A 22229-nucleotide genomic window follows, 5' to 3' on the forward strand; every position below is an offset into this window, starting at 1 on the left:
CCAGAAAGCACATTCATGTGCATGTAAGCATGCTGGACTCGAGAGAGAGAGACGGAGAGAGAGAGCGAGATGAGGCCAGTACATACGGTGAAGATTTCATCTTCCACAAATCAGACAGAATTGAGGAGTTTGTGCTGATGCCAGCTTCTTTGAATCCACAGGAGATAAAGCTGGGGAGATTTAGATGAACCAGGATGTAATGCGGAGTAGAGAACCATTATCCAGCTTTGACTCTGTCAGCCCTTTTAGAGATATATTGTAGTGATAAATAGCAGTTGCTCTCCAAATGCTGTCTGAGCGAATCATGTGATGTCTGATAGTATTGTATATTTAATCAAAGAGCTTTTTTTAGAGCAGCAAACAAGGCTGGGCATGCCGCCAAGTCTTTACTGTACAAATTGACTTAATTTCATTGAATTATAGTGAATGAGTTCCTGACGTGGATGGAGGTACATTTGTCTCGTCTCCGTCCATTTCCCCCGTGCTGCTTCGAAGAATCAATGGGTGTCCCGAGGTAGCGAGGAACGGACCGTGTCTTATGTATGTCTCATGCAATGTTTTCCACTCTCCCTGAGGTTAGAGGATGGGAGAGGCGAACAAATAGGCCTTGTGTTTTTCACCCCATGTTTGTATGCAGTGCCACGGTCGGGCTTCCTGCCAAGTTTGCCTCCTCTTCCCCCGTGGACTGCAAAAGCAAACCGGAGCAACCACAGCCGCCGCTGCCTTCACCTCAACCCACCCCCCCCCACCCACCCCCCTGCTCCCTTTTTCACCCTCCTCTTTTCTCTCATCAGCGTGAACACAAAAGGAGGCAGAGAGGCAAGCGTCCCAGCGAACGTGCCCAGATTAGGCCGAGGCGATGATGAAGACGACCGGAGCAGAGGTGAAGGATGAAGGGGGGAGGACTGGAGGAGTGGTTGTTATTTCACGGACAAGGCTCCTTGCCCTCTGCCATTGAGTGTACGCCAGCTGGGACGAGGAGTGGCATCCTTCGCCTTTTCTCCCTTTTGGTTTTTCCATCCGTCTCTTGTGTTTTCAATGAGAGCATTGTACAAGCCGGAGGAAGGATATGAGGTCCCATTTGGCTGTCATTGACATGTAAAAAGAGTGTGGCGGCGACAGCTGACGGGATCAGAGCTCTGTAATTAGCTGGGGATGTGGGTTGGACTCTCACCTTTTCGTGGAGAATACACACAACATATGAAAGATACATGGTAATAGGTGCAGTTGAACAAATCAGCTATATTTAAGAGTTATCTATAGGTTTCACACTGAGCTTCTCAGAACACGTGAACCGTGTGCTCTGGCCCAGGGTGGCCCACACATTAAAAAAAAAAAAAAAAAAAAAAAATGAACTGGAGAACTCGGGGGAGAGGTTTGGACGCACAACTGAAACATTCATCCATGGGAGACACAGGTGTGATAAGCCGACTGTGAATAACAACCCACTCTCATTGCACATCATAAATCACAGCTGCACTGAATGTGGAATGTGCTGAGTACGAGGATCTTAATATGTGTTTTGGGTTGATATGCAGGAAAAAGTGAGCTGTATTGTAGATTGAATCCACATTTGTTCAGCACAGGTGGAACTATAAGATGTATACAAACCGTCATGAAGTAGGAATGATGAGCATTACTATTCATTAAATGTCTGTTAAGACATCCAAAAAAGCACCAGAAACAACCGAACTCCCAAAACAATTGAGCTGAAAGACGATAAAAGTTTTAAATATTAGAACTGCTGCAGACTTCGGTGAAACAGCTACCGTTTATCAGTGCAAGAAACTCCTTTTTAAATAAACATTACTATAAATAAATATTATTATGTCACGCACCGTTTCTTCTTTTCACTATGGCGGTGAGCGGGATTTTGTCTGTTGTGTTCTCCAGTTTTTCTGCAGGGCTCTACTGTCAGCAGCTTTTACGGCGACAGTTTCTTCAATAGAAAGAAATTGCCTTGCAATTAAAACTTCAAACCACGCCTCTCCCTAAAACCCCAAATTGATGTTTTTACTTTTTCCCTTTCCAAAGAAGTGAAACAAAGGAGATTTACTGTATCAATCTGTCAGCTTGAGGGGTGTCGAAAGTATTTTTAGTCTGTAAAGAGAACCAGGCGAGCCTCCAGTCTTCAAGAAATCAGTCATCACATCTCACGAGAGAGAAAGTAAAGAGTTTATCCAACCATTCCTGAACACTTTATTTATTGGTGCATGTACATTCAAACTTAACCTGCTGCTTTCTCCTCTACCCATAGGGCCTCTTACTGCAGGACAGTGTGTGTGTGTATGTAGGGGGGGGGTCGTATGGGATACCAACAGACAAGTTACCGTGGTGATTAAGCTCCTCTTTCAAACTTGGGTCTCATCTTTTGGAAGGTGGGTCTTCTCTTTGAAACAGAGGATCTGGGCCGCTGTCAACCCACCACAAGGGTCTCAGCATCGCTCCAAAACCTGCTGATGACAGTAACTGTTCAGAGATGAGAGGAGCCATCCAGCAGTGGAGGACATCAACCCAACGTGACCCGGCTCTCCCATGGGAACATCCTGGTGGCCCCCCTATAACCCCAGTTTTTCAGGGAGCTGTTTGATGTTCTGGATGGAAGCGGTCAGCCTGCAGGGGGGAGTTAACTTGCAAATCGTCTCGTGTGTACCTGGACATTTTGAGACATTTTACCGGGAACTTCATGGGAAGGCTCTCTCTAGAAATGTTCCTGGGCTACTTTAGAGGGAAACTTTCTTCTCTGGGTTTTACAAGTATTTTGTATGAATTATCCCAGGAAATATTGGGAATTTTTGTAAATTCTCAAGGAGTTTTAAGTAGTTTTCCACAAACCTCCCCCCCCCCCCCCCTTAATTTGGGGGAACTTTCAATGGGAACTTTTCCAGGGGAGTTTCAGGAGTCTTAGGACCTGTTAAGGAGGCCACATATGTGATCCATTCAGTGAAAGAAACAAAGAAAGAAAACATTTGCATTCCAGTCGGGTCCTCGCTCTGCGTTTGGGGCTCGGACCCTAATTTTACTTTTAATGTGAATTTCAGGTCACAGGGGGCAGGATGAAGAAAGATTCAGACACAAAGACAAAAAGTGACATCGTATTTAGGAACAGCGACTGCAGACAGATGGACTACCAAAGGTTTCACCGTTCTGACCTGTAACATGGCGGAGATGGACGGACAAGGACGCCGCCTGTTCCTTAATCCGCTCTCTCATACCGAGTTAAAGTGCCTCTCGTGGGAATCAGTTTGAGCCCGTCTCCACCTGGCTGAGGGATCTGACACTCACTCGCAGCGCTCCAAACACAGCAGCGAATATCTGGTGTTTAAGGAAATTAGGTAGCATGTTAGTAAGCTGAGCTTGATGGATGCACATCGAGTAGTCCTGTATCCAGAGCGTCTTCATGCTTCACTCCAATGAGGACGTTTCCATGAAGTACACCATGAACCTGACAAAAAACACAAAGTGCTAAGGCTTGCTAAGTGTTAGGATTTGGTTCTTTAGGAATGAAAGGAGTACATTTTTCTTATGAATTGATTTTATTGACATAACAAGTTCATATAAAGATTTAAAAAAACAAAAAATTCCTTTGTTTAAATTTTGAGATGATAAAGTCCCTGTCATGTAGTGAAAAGTTAATCTGACAGTCTTGTTGTATTGTATACAAAATGATTACTTTTTTAAATAATTGAGTGCAATTCTTAAAAGATGTATTTAACGAGCCTTGTGAATATTACAGGAAGGCAAAAAAAAAAAAAAGGCTCTATGATGAAATGTCCTGAACAACAAAGTCAAAGTGCACTTTGTCTTCAAGTAGTTTCCCTGTTGCATTTGTGCGTCTCTCTCTCTGATGAATCTCTGGCCCCCTCTAGTGGTCGCAGACTGCTATTGAAGGGGCAGCAGTGGCTGTGTTTGCTCCCGTCAGATGTGCTGCGGGTGGTTCTGCAGACACACGATGAACTCTTTCACGTCTTTGCCCTCGAAGCAGATCTGGTAGACCGAAGAGAACAATGGAAACCTGTTGGAAGAAAAGAGATTTTATAAGGTGTTTGATGACTGAAGCAGCCCTCGACGCAGCGTCACTGAATATAATAAGAGCTCATTCAGAGGCCTAATCAGACAACTTAAATGAAAACACCTGTGTTAGAGGAGCACAGCTGTGCAGTCCCACTTTAACACGGAGGTATGCACATGATTTCATTCTTATTTATAATGATCTCATAACAGGATCATGAACACTAATTAACATGATTAGGCACACCTGTACAGTCTCTGCTGACTGTAACTCAACCTTCATGATGTCTGTTTTTAACACACAGTTTCATCAAGGTGTTCATTCATTTGAATGTTTTTCATTGAGGTCAGAGTTAGTGATGTAGCTGTAATGGCTTTTTTTTAAGAAGTGTTTCTCAAACCCCAACCCCACCAACCCTTTGTGTTTGTATTGAAACGTATCCAATACATCTGTTAAATGGAAATTTCACCAATTTCCAGCCTCTATTTGAATCATAAGTGTATTGTTTAAAAAAAAGGCCAGTCCAGTCCTGTTTGCTTCTTGTTTGTGTTTTTTTGATAGATAGATAGATAGATATGTTATTGATCCCGAGGGAAATTCAAAGCATCCAGTAGCAGGTTACAAAGACGTACATGACATGAAACATTTGTTACAAATTAAACCGCAAAACCGACGCCCCCCCTCCCATACATATATATTAACCCGATTTTTTTTTTTAAAGAATACCCCTAGATGAATCAAACTTAAACTGTGCAATTAAAAATAGACTTATACAATAAATGTACATAACCCGTGCAGGGATAAAAAATATATGTGAAATTTAAACAAGAACCTATAAACAGTTGAGGGAGAAAATCTGTAATTAGACCTGAATATAAAAAATAAAAATAAAAAAAGTGCTGACCTTCTGAAGTTGTGTTGTTTATATATGTACAGCAATGTTTAAAAAAAGCAGAGTTATCAAAAACAGACATTAAATAACAGGCAGTGCAAACATTAAATTAAAGGTGCTATTTAAGTAATTGAGGTGATCATTAAAGTGTCCGACTAGAGGCTGACTCTTGGGACAACTGTGCAGATGGGAAATTGAAGATTTAATCCAAGTAAAATGGACTAATGATGCATCAGGTCTCTATAAAGGACTGTAAAGGACTCACTTGTTCACCATGTCCTTCTTTTGTAGGATCTTGTAGACTTCCGCTGACGTCTGTGGACCCTGCAGCTTCTGGCCGTTGAGCATTTCTGCCTCCAGCTCAACGATCGACTGCGGAGGAAGAGAGACGGAATAGTTTCAGTACCTTATACCAGATTGACTTTTATTCACATCGTATGGTAACGGATGGCGTCGTCACCTTGGAGGTTCTGACGAAGGCCTCGGCCACTTTGCGGTTCCGTCCCCCGTAGCAGGTGGTGATGAGGTCGGCCACGCCGCAGCTTTCCAGGAAAGTGTCGGAGCTCACTTGGCCTTTGCAGAACATCTTGGTGAAGGCGACCATCTCCATCAGACCCAGACGGATCACCGCTGCCTTGGTGTTGTCGCCGAAACTAAGACCGTCGCAGAATCCGGCCCCTACTGCCACGATGTTCTGGAAGGTGATAAGTTAATTTATTGATTTAATATTATATGAATTCACTCCACGGAGAGTCCAGTGTTCCTTTAACTGGGCCCTGTTTTAAATTCATATGGGTTTATATACTAATAGGTACAAAATTCCTGCAGTAGAAGATTTCAGCCTGCAGCACCAAAACAGGCTGCAATATAATCCCTCATAACTCATCAAATTACTTCTAGTACAAGTACAAATCTTTTCCACTGACAGGCTCAGATACTTATCTTATGTTAAGGACAAAATTACACAAAGAGCTAGACTGTGTTTGTTATGGTAAGATCCTTTTTTTTCCCAACAGGAAACAGCAGCATCATCTCTTCTCTTAGAGTCACAAGACTCCATTAAGAAAAACCTGACAGTGAGAGGAAGCGTCCAGTCTACCACTGTCTCTGTTCATTTGTATGTTTGTGTTATTGCATCTTGTGTTGGGTCATCACTCATCATTAAAGACACAGAAGTCACCCAACAACACACACTAACGGACAGCTCGAGGAAGCTGTAGACAAGCGCGTCCTGTTTCCTGTGAGGTCAAATGACAGTTTTCTGAATGAAGTCTGGTATCTTTGAAGAAAACAGTCGCAGCAGTGTCTGGTTTTTTAAAAAAAAGCTTACTGCAGAAGACAACGACACATCTAACTTAACGGTACATATTTTTTGAAATATGTGACCTTCTTTACCTTGAGCGCTCCACACATCTCCACTGTATCGCTCTCCTGCACCACGGTGATGCGGAAGTTGGGAGTTTGGAGCATCTCTTTGAAGATGGCGCCGTTTGCCTCGTTTTTTGCGCCTGTATTGAACGCAGTCAAAAGAAAAAAAAGAAGCAGAGGAAGTGAGGCGGTGATTTCCCGGTGTCGTCTGACTGCTTCACCCACATCCTCTTTTTGATTTTTTTTAATCTCCACTGTGTGCAAGTTTTGTGAAAAAAAAAAACAGCATCTAACCGATGGTGGTTTCACAAAACTTCTCATCGGCCACCTCGCTGGCGATGTTGGCCCCCATCAGGACGCTGACTTCGATCTCTAGTTTCTCCCGGATGATGTCAGAGATGAGCTTCAGTCCGTCCGGTCCCTCATCGATACCCTGTAAGACATTTAAAAACACATTTCTGAGTTTCTCGCTTCTCACTGTGGCGATTGTGTATTACTCAGCACATTATAAAGCATGTGACCGAGTAGTTCCCCCTTTTTTGCCTCAAAGAGCAACAACGACGTGTTACTTTGATGAGGGATATCCCGATGGTTCCCTCGGTGATGTGAGGTTTCATCTGGTCGCAGAGTTTGCTGATGAACTGGTGCGGGATTACGAAGACGAGGATCTTGGCGCCTTTGACGGCCTCTGTGATCTCTGGAATTGCCACCTGGTGAAGCAGAGTCAGACTTTGAATTGTGACGGATCACAAAGCATGAACATGTAGATAAAAGAAAGCATCATTTATAACAAATACAAAAAGCTTAACGTGTACGATATAATAAAAAAGGTGCACAAGAACACAAAAATCAGGGAAATCAAAGGTGTCCCACTGGTTCTAATCACTCATTCTTCTGTTCTACTGGTGAGTTGTATTTGCCGCCTCTTTTCTTCTGTCATTGCAAATGTAGATGGACTCTGTTCCACACAAGACCTCAGAGACGCACTTATCTTATCAGGTTCCAAACCTGATAGTGCTGAACTGTGTAACCCGTCAACACAAGTTGCTCCTTATTGAGACTCACCACATTCCTTGGCAGCTTGTGACCTGGTAGGTATTTGACGTTTTCGTGGTCAGTATTGATGATCTCCGTGAGCTTCTTTCCGTCGATCATCTCTTCGTAAACCCACATGTTCACAATGGGGTCGAAGCGGTTGGAGGCTTTGACATTGCGCCCGATTATTTTGGCGATGGACGAGCCCCTGAAACAGGCAAGAACATGTAAGCAAACTGGGGTTGTGTCACCATACCAGAATTTCAAACTTCGATATGATACTAGTACAAAAACAACAATATCAATACCTTTTTCGATACCACGGTAACAATAATACAGATCTAAGGGTAACTTCTTGTTTTTAATTACCAAAAAAAGCTTTATCTCATGAAAGCTTTTAGTTCAAATGTTACATCATGACTGGAAATCTGAAGTTTTTCTTTAAAGGTTGGTGCTTTTCAATACTATCAATCGTTGAAGTGACTCAGATTGTATCGTTTTAAATGAGCAGTATCGAAAAACTATCGAAGTGTCGAAAACTTTGACAGTCTAAAAGCAGACCGCGTCATATTTCATTCAATCCAAAGAGCGCATCCAAAACACTGTTCATGCAAGAGACTCAACGTGCAACCATGTGAAACTAAACTATGTCTGACGTAAGATTGCGCTTCACTTTGAGTCATGTGGATGAACATCTTCACCTGCGTTACAATGCAAGCGTACTTTAAGGGCGCGCCAGTATACACAAACAGCATGCATGTTGCAGCTCGCAGCGTAATCCTTCAATTGGGTACAAAATGTGAGATGCTGTCAAAAGAAGGGGAAAGCGAGCTAAATCCACAGCAGCTTTTGCAATTGAATAAATCATACCAGCTTAAAGATATTGGAAAGATTACGCATATGTAGATCACACATCCTCGTTGTGTTACTGTGCGCATTAATTGCATTGTGCCTCTAGAAACTGGACTAGTGGTTTAGTCTGATAAAGAGATGAAAAGTTACCAATTTCCAGATCCAACGATGCAGACTTTCTTCCCAGGCATTTTCAGAGAGGTAAATCCTGCTTTACAGTCTATGTAAAGTCCCTGTACTTGTTTTTTACACCGTCTAAAATAACTTCCTTATACGCCCTATGATTTTTTTTTCTCCACTGGTTCACCCCTCCCTTCGCTCGTAACGGATACTCCCCTTATCTGGTTAAATGTTGAATACCATCCATAGACTTTAAATATTAATATCATCATACCTAGTCAGAACAGCAGACTATTAAAGTGCAGCACTTCACGTTGATATAAGAGTTTTGAAACATTAACACGTGTCTACTTTAGATTTGACTGAATGAATACAGAGGTACAAAAAGAGGGAAATCTAATATTCATTGCATTTACATGTGACCGGTTATCTATAATGTAATATGAAATGGAAATATGGGAAACTGCCCGTCAGGTGTTCTGTAGGCAACTTCAAACCGCAAATTTAAAGCACATGCACTTCCGGTTACGATGTTGTTGTTTGTTGTTGTTTGTTGTAGCTAAATAAAGAAAAAAGAAAAATAGATAAATACATTTTCTCCTCTTTCTGTTACGTTTAAACGCATCCACGGGTGATATTTCCTAGTTTTGAATAGCAGCTGTATCCCTCGTACGGCATAATAAAATAAATAAATAAATGAACACAGATAAAAAATTGCAGAAAACTTACCGAATGAAAGAAGCATCTGAATGTGTGAATCGTGAGCAAAACCACACGGTTTTACTCGTTATATTTACGGAAAATTATCAGCAAATCCAAACAATGAAAAAAGGGATATTTGGAAAAAATATACAATTAAAAAAAAGATCAACTTCCGGTTTATTTTTCAGACCTGTATTTTTTCCCCGTTAAATTAATTAATATTTTTGCCATGACTTTAAGCGTGGGTTATAAATATTTGTGATACATATATTATTGTTATTATTTTTTATATATATATATATATTTATTTATTTTCTGCTACAAACCGAACACGGAAGTGTGCGGCTGTCAGCTGGTCACATGACTGTTTTTCTGCCAAAGCAGTAAATATCTGGCTACTCCCTGTGTTGGCAGGAGGAAAGACAATGTTTTATAATTCGTTATTTAACACAGTCAGTTAACAGTCCAGTTGTTGTTGGGTAAGTGGTCCGTCTAGTTAAGAGATGAACCGACTGCTTCGCTTTGTGTTATAACAGAGACTCGTCCACTTTATCAAATCTGTGGCGACTTAGCTTTAGCTAGCTTGACAGGTTAGCTCAACGCTAGCACGCTGAGTTAGCGTCTACAGGAGGCGTCGTTTCTAGTGACTATGCAAGGGGAAACAGCGGCTATACGAATCTCGGAAAGCGATGGAAAGCTGGATGTATTTCCCCAGAACAGGACCCCCAGCTCAGGGAGAGCGAGTGCCAAAAGCTGGCAGTACAGGTGGGTGGTTGATCATGCTAAAGCTCATTTTGTTCTCTGAGTAATGAGCCCTGTGTTGGTTTACACAGCCTGGCATGAGCAGATTATTTTCTTATTATTCTCTTATTTGTGTTAATGACGAAATACATTCTACAAAGACTTCATCAAAACATCATATTGTCCTTTCATTACTTTGTAATAACACGTATTGAAAAGAAAACATGATATAAATATTAGGGCTTGAAAGTTTCCAAATATTTTTGAAGATATAAAAAGAGGCAAGCTTTATTCTGTGGCTTGGTTCTTTTATTATCATTGCAATTTCTTATACAATCATTTCTTGATGTAATAACATGTGAACATTGAAATTCAAATGTAATACATTTTTCCAATACTTTAAAATATTGGAGTTTTTAAACTAAACATTCTTCGTCAAGATGCTTAAACCCCATCTTTGTCTCAAGACAGCTGCTTATGAGAGGAATGAATCCAATACAAATTGCAAGCAAACACCTATACATACATATATATATCTAAATTGAACAAATACATCATATTAGATACTTTAAACGCACAAAAACCTCATTTGTATTCAAGACTTTCTCTTCTATTTTCAAGACAGGACTTCTATTTTTATGGCTGTGGTATCGAATTTAAAATGTCTACAAGGTACTGAACCCTAAAGAAAGGATAAGCACTCAGTGGAGAAACCCTGTGTCCCCATTATGCCCCTTTGGTCCTTAGTTGTCAACACAATCGAAACAGCATTGGCACCTTCAACTGACCCAGGCTTTGTCCGTGCGAGCTCCAGGTAGTGACAATGCTACCACACGCCCTCCAACGGCCCCCACAACCGAAATGCACCGATTACTGGTTCCAACATTAGACATGACAAAGAACGACAAAGAGAAAATAGAGAAACCCTGAGAAAAGTCTGTAGAGAGATCTTAGAAAAATGAAAACGCTACCCTGTGATTGATTTGTGCTCTTACAATTGTGTGCTACAGGTGTGTAGTATTTTAACAAGTGTTCTTGTCATGCCAGTGACCACATGGAGAATATTGATGGCTACCTCATGAAGTACACTAACCTTGTAACTGGATGGCAGTACAGGTGAGTTTTTATACTGCTAAAATTCCTACCTAAATTGACTTGATAAAGGATAAACAAGAAGCTCTCTTCAGCCAATTCTGCAATCCTGCCAACTCCGTAATCTAGTCTAATCCAATCCAATTAATGCCGTTTGTTGTGGTTTCAAAGTGGGGTTAGACGTTTTCACTGTCTTTATTTTTCAGGTTTTTTGTCTTAAACAATGAGGCGGGTTTTTTGGAGTACTTTGTCAATGAGCAGTCACGGCCACAGAAGCCCCGCGGCAGCCTCCCCCTGGCAGGAGCCGTCATCTCCCCAAGCGACGAGGACTCGCATACGTTCACCGTCAACGCCATCAGTGGGGAGCAGTACAAGCTCAGGGGTGGGTGTCTAAATATGCACACACAATCCTCCTGACTCTACTTTAAGATGATTCAGGTTCTTTTGGTCATCTCTCATCGTCTTGGTTTGAAGACCTTTTATAGGAATGTTGTTTGCTCCTCACTCAGCTGTTCACTTTATTGTTGCTGTCATCACCATCCATCAGGCTCATACAATATTGATCTGGATGTTTTCCATTATCTGCTCCTGGGTGAGGCGGAAGCATACGGGAATGGATGCTGAGTTAGATCATCCTGGAGTTATCGTAAACAGACCTTTTCTCTTCCTTGTCTCCCAGCCACCGATGCCAAAGAGAGGCAGCACTGGGTGAGCAGGCTGCAGATCTGCACGCAGCACCACACAGAGGCCATGGGAAAGGTAGGATGCTGTGCAAATATTGACGTTTGCAACGATCATGCACACATCTCACTCTTGTCCCTGCATGCAAATACACAAAAGATCTATACAAAATAATGGAGAAATTATGCAATATGTGAAGATGGGCCAATAACAGCCACATTTAATGCTTAAATCCAACATAGAGCTGCACAGTCTTCACTTTCCTGTTTTCCTTCCTTGTGTTGCCAAAAGAGCAATTTAACACAGTCGGCAGCAAGAGGGGTGGCAAACTCTTACGCTGTGAAATATTAATGTTTGTCAAAATGTATCAGTTTTTGCTCTGTGTGTGAAGCCCTTTAATCACTAGAATTGATTAGATATTGATTGGCTCACTAGGCTGCCTTTGTCCTATTTCAGGGATCTTGAGATACATGAGGAGTAAAAACATTCCAGTGTCTGAGGTTGAAAATAGCCAGGAGGTTTATAGAAAGTTGCATAGATGGTTTGGATTCTTATGCATGTATTGAAACTGACCTTAGTTTCCAATTGAAAAACAAAAATGTACACTTCCTTTCTTAAAGGTGAACTTAAAAGAGATCGTTCTCCTCTTGTAGAAAAAACATTATGAACATGGCACATTCTCACAAAAAGCATGACTGCAAATCATTCAATGAAAGTGAAAAAAATGTGAACAGTTAGTTTCCCCAGACAAATTATGCCTCGCACATGGACTTCTAGAGTTACACTGTAATGACGGATCATAATTTGCTCACACAGACTAACCCCCCGCCAAAGTCCCGGAGCTACTCCATGGCGTCACAAGGCAGCGGCAGCTCCCCCATGTCCGTGCGCCGGCCCAGCCAAAACCCCAACTCCCTATTCGGGTGGTCGCAGACCAACAAAGGCTCGTCGCTCTACTCCAGCAAGAGGTCCCTGCTGCCTGATCACCTGCTGGACGCCAAAGAGGTACAGCACACATCTCCAGTGTGTTATACTCGTGATGATTTGTTCTATGGAATATATTCTTCATGTTTAAAAAGAGTTTTTGTTTTAAAAGAGGAACAGTTAGTACCGAGTAGTCCAGGTAATAAAGATGGGATTTAAATATAATTTATTCAAACAGTAAAATTCGAATAATCCGCTTTCCCTCACATCAAACCTTCTGTAACTGTGGATTGCTAGACATCCACTTCCCACCTGCCTTCCCTTCTGCCATCTTTAAAGTTCACATACTATCCCCCTTTCAACAAATTTAAGTAAGTCTCAGAGCACACATTTTCTGAAAAGTGGAGCAGGCAAAAGACGGAGAGGATGGACTTTTGTGATCATTGGGGGGTTTGTAGACAGACTAGAGACACATATGAGTGTTAGAATAAACATGGTAAAGTGTGTTTTGCATAATATGTGACCTTTAAATACACTAAAAGAAAGAACTGAAGGGCAAACTGTAAGTCAGCAGATGTATTCATTCAAAGTGCACTAGATAATTTAATTGTATTCATAAACAGCATGGTTAACTTCTAGTGTGTAGGCTACAAATTCTACAAAAATAACACAATAAATATTACAGTGACTCACCGTATTGTCAAAACAAAAGGCTGTCACTGTGCTCGCAATATGATGTTTTATTAATGCTGAAGCTTCAGAGCTGAGTAGATCTCCACAGAAGTACAAACAGCTGTGAAGTTCTACAACACAAGCCGTGGTAAATATCAAATATTGAAGGTGTTTGTTTTGTTTATATTTGATGAGTTATGAGCACTTGTCTTCACTTTGACACTTTAAGGAGCTCAAGAGGAAGCTGTAGTCTTGACGTTAGCGTGAGTAAACTACAGCATCATGTACTCTGTTCTCTTAGGGTGCTTTCTATTCGTCCCATGAATTAATCAGACCAGTTAGTCAAAGAGACTTTATTTTCAATGTTTGATGAGAAAAAATACCCAAAGGTCAGCTTACAGTTTGAGAAAAGTTTTTGTTTTTGTGATGCTGTGGAATCTGTGAGATATATAACTTTATGACCATCCTCCTCCAGATGATGACCCAGGCTCAGGGCCAGCACCGAGACCTCATCCAGAGCATCGAGGGCCTCCCTGCAGCCCCGGGCCTCTCCCCTTTAGACCAGGACTTCCTGATGCTCAAGGCCACCTCTATGGCCACCATGAACTGCCTCAACGAGTGCCTGCAAATCCTGAACCTGCAGCAAGTGGCCAGGCTGAGGGGCTCCCTGGGAGGTCAGTGTGAACTGGTTTGCATGCTTTTCTAACAGCTGTTGGTACATTGAGTGTTGTTGTCTCCTTTGCAAGCTGCTTTTGTGCAGAAAACAAATCCTTGTGTTGCACACGCAGGCCTGCTTCCTGTCTAACAGACAGCGTTGGGCGGACAGTGGAATTATTTTGCATTATTTATAGGGGAGCGTTCCTTTTCTTACCACCTGTCTCAAAGGTAATGAGATCTCAGACGGTTAAAATATCCGTCAGCTGCACTAAGAGGACAGAATTTAGCTCTAAATAAGCTCCATCTTTAAAGATATAAAGCCAATGTGTCAATGTTTCCTCACCTTTATTACCCAGAATGATTTGAATAGCTCCTTCCAGGTAGTATCCCACTTTTTCGCAGCAGATCTCATTTCTCAATGCATATTTCATTAGGCCAGACTCATCGCCTCAGCCAATCAGATTAAGTTGTCCGACGACGCACGAGGTGAATATGAATGAGCTCTGCCCGCCTCTGTGGCCGCCTATGCATAAAAAAATGACCGAGAGGGTACAGCCAATCAGGAGACAAGGATGTATCCTGTCTGCAGGGCCAAAGTATCCTGATACCTGGCTCGCTTCAGGGTTTGGGTTTCACTCTTTTGGTCGAGTGTAGCCACCAAAGGAGCCGCCATCTGTCTCACAGCAGCCACAAACGAGGTCGTGGGGTGTTTTGGTGGATGGTCGGTGGAGTTTAGGGTCAGCTGTGAGTGTCAGGGGGACTCGGGAGGGAGGGGGGGAAGGTACCACGAGCACATCTGAACCTGCTGCTTTGAATTTACCCGTCCATGGCAGGACCCAGCATCGAGTGGCTGGAGCCCAAGCTTCCAGACATCCTGAAGAACGGCAGCGACTCCCTGGGCAGCTTCCCGACGGGGGAGGGCCCGCTGGATGGGGGACAACTGGAGCTAAGCAGCCCGGATTCTTGCAGCTTCTCTGGGGTAATGTCACCTAATCTCTTTCAAGAAGCACCTTTAATCTTAGGCTTTCATATCCAACCAAAACCATTAAATTCTTATCGTTTAGCTTTTACAGATCTCAGACAAGCAGTCACGTTACCCGACGACCTGAACAATCACTTGCTTTCAACCTCTGCCGAGTCATCCGAGCCAGTCGTTGAATAAATCACACTCCCCTCCCTCTGTCTCTTAAAGGAACAAGAAGACATCGACGCGGAGGATGAGGCCGAGGACTCCCTAACGGACAAGGAGGAGGACCTGGGTGTCGTGGAAGAGGAGCGCAGCGTCATCCTACACCTGCTGTCCCAACTGAAGCTGGGCATGGACCTCACGCGGGTAGGTCGAGTTCCATGTTCTGCCACGTAGCAAAATACACCTACAAGCATGTCAGGCTCCAGATGTCGGCTTCTGCATCGGTACGGGGCTATGACAGCCTACGGTGTATGACGCTAGAAGAATAAATCAGACTTCACTTGTATGAACACATCCTGAAACATTGGGGAGGACAGTGTTTCAGTATTAGTGCTAATATTGATGCAGTTCAACTAACACTAATCTCCTGATGCATCACACATCATGATGTATGCCTTATTTTTTTTAACTTTCTGTAACAACCTTTTCTGAGCTGAATGACTCATCAAAAAAAGTCTAAATGGAATATCTGTGTCATGACCCTGGATTTAATGAGGCACGCTCTGTTTTCCTGTACTCTGATTTGTGCTGACCTGAAAGTCTGAAGTAAGCACGACTTGCTGCGTAATTACTACTCCAACACACACGCACACATACACACACATCCTGGATAGTCATTCTATCTTGCAGTGTCAGTTTGTTCCGGTATTTGGATAGCCTCGTCTTTGGTTTCTGATTTATAGCTCCTCAGATTGAGACTCCATGAGCTCTTGGTCTCGTTCAGATGACGTGTCAACCTCACACCTGCCCTTTTTACTGATTTTGAATGATGTAAAAAGGCACCAAAAACAAGAAGGTTGTCAATGCCAGAATATTAGTTGTGATTCAAGTACAAATGAGAGAAAATCAAAACCTTCCTTTAATACCACGGCAACAAAAATACAAGTCCTTGACAAGTTTTAGGTCATTTCTTGTTTTGAATTTACAAAATGTCAAAGTCTTTTTTGTTAATGATGTCATCTGCATTTGGGTTCTTCCCCCAGGTGGTCCTCCCCACCTTCATCCTGGAGAAGCGCTCTCTCCTGGAGATGTACGCCGACTTCATGTCCCACCCGGACCTCTTTGTTGCCATCACGGACGGCAGCAGCCCGGAGGACCGCATGGTCCGCTTCGTTGAGTACTACCTCACCTCCTTCCACGAGGGCCGCAAGGGCGCCATCGCCAAGAAGCCCTACAACCCCATCATCGGAGAGTCCTTCCACTGCTCCTGGAAGGTGCCGAGGCCAGAGGCCCCCAAGGAGCCGTCGCAGGGGAGCCCAGAGCCGTCCGCCTCCCAGGACCCTTACCAAGTGCGCTTTGTGGCGGAGCAGGTGTCCCACCACCCGCCTGTGTCCGGCTTCTACGCCGAATGCCAGGAGAGGCGGATGTGTGTGAACACGCATGTGTGGACCAAGAGCAAGTTCATGGGAATGTCCATCGGAGTTTCTATGATTGGGGAAGGTAAGCTGGAAGCGTTTTCATTCTTTTTCTTAGAACGTAACGGAGAGATTCAGATATCGATCTCTGTCTTATTGCATAACAGCAGTAGATTTCTAAAAGATGGAGCACTGCTTCTCCAACACAGAACCCTGCAGGAGGCTGCATTTGTCAACAGAGCTGTCAATCATGACATTACACCACCTTTTTATAACATTAGATAACTCTCAGGCATAAATCAACATGGTTAAGAAGTAAATATAATGTCCTAATGGATGTTCGGTCATGTGTTAACTCTCTCCAGGTTGTCTGTATCTGCTGGAGCACGATGAGGAGTACACGTTCACGCTGCCTTGTGCGTACGCTCGCTCCATCCTCACCGTCCCCTGGGTGGAACTGGGCGGCAAAGTCAACATCAACTGCGCAAAGTCAGGCTACTCTGCCGTCATCACTTTTCAGACGAAACCCTTTTATGGTGGCAAGTTACACAAGTGAGTCCCGTCCTGGTGACAGGTTGATATTTGTTTGGTTGCTTAGTTTCTACATCTTGATATCTCTGCAGGACGAGCTTTAACTTGGATTTATTTTCTTACCCAAATGCAGAGTGACAGCAGAGGTGAAGCACAACACCACAAATGCAGTAGTGTGCCGGGTGCAGGGCGAGTGGAACGGCGTGTTAGAGTTCAGCTACACCAACGGAGACATGAAGATGGTTGACGTCACAAAGCTGCCCGTCACAAAGAAGAGCGTTCGGCCGGTCGAGAAGCAGGGGCCCACTGAATCCAGGTCAGGACAGGATGTCAGCATCTATAGCGTTGTAAGGCAAAAACATCTGAGCACACACTTAAGTATTCGCTGCATTTCAGGCGGCTGTGGCAGCACGTGACGGCGTCCTTACGGGAGAAAGATATCGAAAAAGCGACGGAGCACAAGAGGCTCCTGGAGGAGAGGCAGAGGACGGAGGAGAGGCACCGCGCTGAGACTGAAACCGCCTGGAGGACCAGATACTTTGAAAGAGAGGTGAGGAGGACCACAATGACAACCCTGATACTGATTTGTTTGTGTTTTTCTTTAAATAAGGAGTTCATAGATTTAATGTGAGGAACACTTGTTCATGACTTCAATATACATTTGATCCTGTTTCCAAAGAGGGGAAGCCTTTGCACAATAGAACATTATTAACTATTTCAACCTTAAAGAACCAAACAGAAGCCTAATTGTCTTTGACCTTTGACCTTTGTTAACTGGCTGCAGAAAAGAAACAAGATTTGTTCATTTTGACAGAGAGCTAAGCTTTTGGTTACTCACTTGGGTGTGACCTTCTGATTATTTAAACAGAAACATATACCTTTCAGATATGTCAGAACTATAAACGCTGTTGTTTCTGGGTTCATAACGCCGCCCCGAGATGCATACAGCTCGCTCAGTTTGACTTTGTTTCTATTTCGGCTGCTTGAGGCCGAACAGATGACCCAGTTTGTGACCTGGTAGCCCAGTCAGGGGTCAGGGGTCAGGGGTCAGGCTCGGGTCGTTTTCAGGACTTTTACACTGACTTTAGGCTGTCCAGTTTAAGTTACAGAGCGCCTGTCTGTCTGTCTGTCTGTCTGTCTGTCTGTCTTTCTGTCTGTCTGTCTAACGTTAGTTTCTTCTCCTCCTCCAGGGTGAAGGCTGGATCTATCACAAACCACTCTGGAAAAACTCAGCGCTCAAAACCTAGGTCCTTGAGCCCTCATACCTTTGGATGTAGATGTTGTAGATTCAGGAATGTGTGTGTGTGCGTATGAGAGAGTGGGTGTGTGTGTGTGTGTGTGTGTGTGTGTGTGTGTGTGTGTGTGTGGGTGTGTGTGTGTGTGAGAGTGAGTGCACACACACAGTTCTGAGACGGGAGCATGACCTGCACTGACGTACCGACGGATGCAATATGGGGAGAAGGACTGAAGGTGTTGATGTTCACGAAGCCTCCAAGTACAAGCAGTTGTACTGCTGATCTCTCTTCTTTTTTTTTTTTTATAATCCAATGACCACATATTCTTGTACAGGTAATGGTACTCTCTATACACAGCCTTAAGATAGTCTGACGAATGATGCTCAAAGTTTGCTGATCAACCTGGATACGGTTCTTCTTCTTCTTGTTTTTACGCTGTAATGTCACACTAAGAGGAAGTGACTTTTGAGGACTTTCTCCCTAAGATGTCCGACATAAAGACAAGCAAAGTCATTGGATTACTGCCTGATGCGATGAAGATTTAAATACTGTGAAGCTGGATTCTGTGTGCTGGATTGTAAAGTTGCTCTACATTATTTTCATCCATGTTAAAGCGCCTGAAATCTTTCCTTCAAGTCAAAGTATTTCTTCACCTTCTTTAGCTTCTAAGTTTGAGACTTGAATCTAGCCAACCCACTGTCATCAGATTCAAATAGCTGTTGGATCGGTGCATGAACAGACGTGACTCTAACCCCCAATTCACACATACTCTGTGCACGCTGCGGCCTGTCATTGGAGCACGCCACCAACGCCACTACGCTCTGCTCCGTTTCGAATACGCTGCAGGCACGCGTCAAGCTGGACAAAGTATTTTTCATCACTTTATTTACATTACGTCCCAACAGGCACAGAATGAACAACCAATCATCAGGAAGACAAAGCAACATGTTTGCACGTTTTTTTTCCTCTGTATTCCCGCGTGATCTTGTAGTTCTCCTGTGATGTGTGTACAGCTGATCGTGGCTGCGCTCCGCTGACGTTCCAGAAACGGATCCAGTGGGGTGCAGGGGCAGGGCGCCGTCTGACGGAGAAAAACCGTGGCGCTGACGGGCCGCGGCGAGCACAGTTTGTGTGAGTAGGGGGTAAGTCAACCAGTGATGACACAGTGAATATACGCCTGGCTCTGTCCAGCTCTTTATCAACATTAGCTTAAAGCGCTTCTGACTTTCACAAATTAAAATGCTTAGTTTTGTTTATTTTGGCCATAAAATAGGTGTCAAAATGGCACGTTTTAATGATGGTTTCTTGTCCCGGTGCAGTGACTTTGTTGGTTGTCATGACAACGAAGTTGCTGCTCCTTGTCAACAAAAAAAAAGTCTGCAAATTTCCCCCTGTTTCTGTTCTTTATGTCGAGGAATGTAGCTTCAATTGAAGGGGTGTTTATTTGAATAAAGTAGGAGGAAAAATAGATGCAGAGATAGCCTACATTTCCCAGAATGCAACACTACAGAGTTTTCTCATTAGATCCAGCAGTTTTAAATGCCACACTCTCCAGACTTTCAGTTTTGGATTTAAAGCGTCCAAGGCGCCCCCCCCCCCCCCCCCCCCCCATGACATCATCAGGGTCATTGCTGCAGGCTCTTCCTCCCCCGGAGCCTCGTAGAATAACTTTTTACAACGGTTTTTACAGACACAAACTGAAAATGTCAACTTAAAAGCATTGCCTCCTTTCGGTTAATATAAGTTGTGTGCGTTAAAATATACTTATTGATATGAACGATGCTGATTGATCTCTAAATTCTGATTTCTTGAATTCTTCTTTGGTGCTATATTGATATTAGTGTACTGTCTCAGTCACACTGCTTGAATGGCATGTCCTAGACTAGCTGTCAAAGAACTACATTTTAAATGATTAAATGACTGTAATTGATTGAGTCAAATGTGAATGCATCCAAAATGATTCCCCAAATATTCACCTCTTTCTCTCATCATTATCATTTTTAAACTCTTGTGGTCTCTGAAGTCTCTCATTGATTGCAGTGAATAAGCTCCTCCTGTGTCTGCATAGCTCCCATTTATAAATGTCTGTGTGTAAAAGCTTTTAACCAAATCTGCTTGTTTTTGTAATGCAAATAAATATCGTTTTCTTTGAACGCGTGTTCACCCCCCATCTCGCGCTTTAATTTTAGAGCTGTTAATTTCCTGTGTGGAACGCTTTATGTTTCATCAGTGTTTCACTGGATTTCACACCAATCTACGACTTTGCCATGTGCATTTAATAACCTGATGTTGACCCCCTTTGTCTTCATTTTATCATCACATTGTTGAAGCATCTCTGCAGAAAGAGGAAATCCACCCGTTCCATTGATAAGCTAACCCCTCCTTTATGTCTCTGTGCCTTATGCAAACTCTTTCTGTGCGTCGACCGCTAAAAGAAAACAGCATTTTCATCAGTTATTAAGCAGAGCAAAGGCGTATGATTTCTTTTTGCGTGTGCTTGAGGGTGTTCTTGTTTTTCTTCAAGGGTTCAGTGCTTCATGTTTGAGAGACGGTCAAATACAGCACTTTTATTCTGGCTTGTATTTTATTTTTGGAGTCTGCTGGTTGTCTTGCTGATCTAAAGAATGCACTGACATTGAAGAAGACGTGATGTAGAAAAATGGACGTGTGTGATCATAAATAAAATGCGTATCAGATGTAAAACATGTTGTACGTTTTTTTTTTTGTCTGTCTACCAATTTAAACCTGGGGCCTGGGTGTCTCTACCGATATGAAAAAAAGGAATATTGAATATAATACTGAACATATCATCTGATATTGAAAGCTACTGTTGCACATGCTGCAAATAGAAGTGTCTTTTTTGGCTAACAGGAGGGTCGGCTTGGCAGTTGGAGTCTTCACAATGACGGGTGAGTTTTGGTAAAGATGACACCCATATGAAAACGTAGGTAATTTGGTCACTTTGGTTTGATTGTTAGCATTACATCTCTGTCTTACACAGCAAGGATTCATCGTTCATCCAGCTCTACATCTACGGCCAGAATGATCTGTTTCATAGCAGCAGGTGTCGTCCTCGGTCTTGGAATCCCACCTACTCTGATTGGTTGCCGTCGCTGCCTCTACGGGTATATCTTAAGACTTCATTCAAACGTCTTCTAAAAAATTAACTTTGGTCGAGTTTGAATATAAGTCTGTATACTGATCAAACAGTCCTCACTGTTCAATGTTTCCAAGAAGAAAAAAACTAAACCACAAATGTAATATTTTAACTTTTTGATCTAACGTGCCATTTTGTGCTTTTTCCTCAACTTGCTTTCAATCTCCCTCTTAATTTGCTCCTTAGGCTCAAAGGTTGCTGAGGTGAGACCGGTTGTTGTTGAGAGGATGCTTAAACAAAGGTAGGACAGGGGGTGACGTCCTGCATTCGTTTGTCTTCCTGGCTTGGCAGACAGTAAGCGGAGTCAGGAAGGCCGTTAGTCCACCTGGGTACACCTGAGTCCATCAGGACTCTGCTTGTAAGTGGCTTCCAGTCTAACGTGTCTCCCCTCTCTTTCTCCCAGGCCTCCACCAACTGGTTTGCTTTTGTTCACACTTTACAACACTACACTCATCCACACATTGCATTCATGACTGATTTACATAATTATGATTATTTGATAATAAATTTACTTCCTTTTAAACCGTGTTTCATGTGTGATATCCTTCCTTTGTCACTTACTTTGAGCCAGTTTGACACGTCCTGCAACAACTCTAAAATGAAGGATGTTACAATTCTCTTAGCAGAATATACATATATTATTTAAATGATCATATACACACTTTTTAATGTAAAAACTACCTCATGTTTACTTCAGCATTGTACATATTCGTCTTTGTTTATTAGTTTATTGTTGATATTTAATATTATACCTTTGTACAAAGAGAGCTCAGTTTACTAAAGTGAAATTCCTCGTGTGTTGAAGCATACCTGTCCAATAAAGCTGATTCTGAAGGATTTCTGTGGCTTTGATAACTGTTGGAAATAAACTCCTCAAAAATAAGAAGATTAAGAATTATAACTACAGCTGGTAAAGTTTCTCTACCTGCTGGCTGGTTTCCAGACACAACTGTTTAATCGTTCTGATGCTGTCAAGTCGACATTACACTACCTAACCTCTCACTGCAGAATTTT

General features: G+C 42.8%; 2 protein-coding genes across 2 annotated transcripts; one reads left to right on the forward strand and one right to left on the reverse strand.

Moving 5' to 3' along the window:
- Positions 1-3646: 3646 nt before the first annotated feature.
- Positions 3647-8467, reverse strand: LOC132959658 (glycerol-3-phosphate dehydrogenase [NAD(+)], cytoplasmic-like). Its single transcript, XM_061032837.1, has 8 exons — positions 8310-8467; positions 7338-7515; positions 6842-6982; positions 6567-6705; positions 6300-6412; positions 5365-5598; positions 5170-5276; positions 3647-4015 (listed from the first exon to the last, which is right to left on the reverse strand). Exons 1-8 carry the CDS (start codon positions 8348-8350, stop codon positions 3919-3921), a joined length of 1050 nt encoding a protein of 349 aa, XP_060888820.1. The 5' UTR covers positions 8351-8467; the 3' UTR covers positions 3647-3918.
- An 865-nt stretch (positions 8468-9332) lies between these two features.
- LOC132959657 (oxysterol-binding protein-related protein 11-like) lies at positions 9333-18735 on the forward strand. Its single transcript, XM_061032836.1, has 13 exons — positions 9333-9746; positions 10770-10838; positions 11021-11196; positions 11494-11573; positions 12312-12500; positions 13567-13765; positions 14582-14727; positions 14941-15081; positions 15921-16377; positions 16658-16844; positions 16957-17139; positions 17220-17373; positions 18014-18735. The coding sequence occupies exons 1-13, from the start codon at positions 9631-9633 to the stop codon at positions 18068-18070; spliced, it is 2154 nt and encodes a 717-aa protein (XP_060888819.1). The 5' UTR covers positions 9333-9630; the 3' UTR covers positions 18071-18735.
- Positions 18736-22229: the final 3494 nt, after the last annotated feature.

The sequence above is a fragment of the Labrus mixtus genome, chromosome 24 (assembly GCF_963584025.1).
Source record: "Labrus mixtus chromosome 24, fLabMix1.1, whole genome shotgun sequence".
Lineage (NCBI taxonomy): Eukaryota > Metazoa > Chordata > Actinopteri > Labriformes > Labridae > Labrus > Labrus mixtus.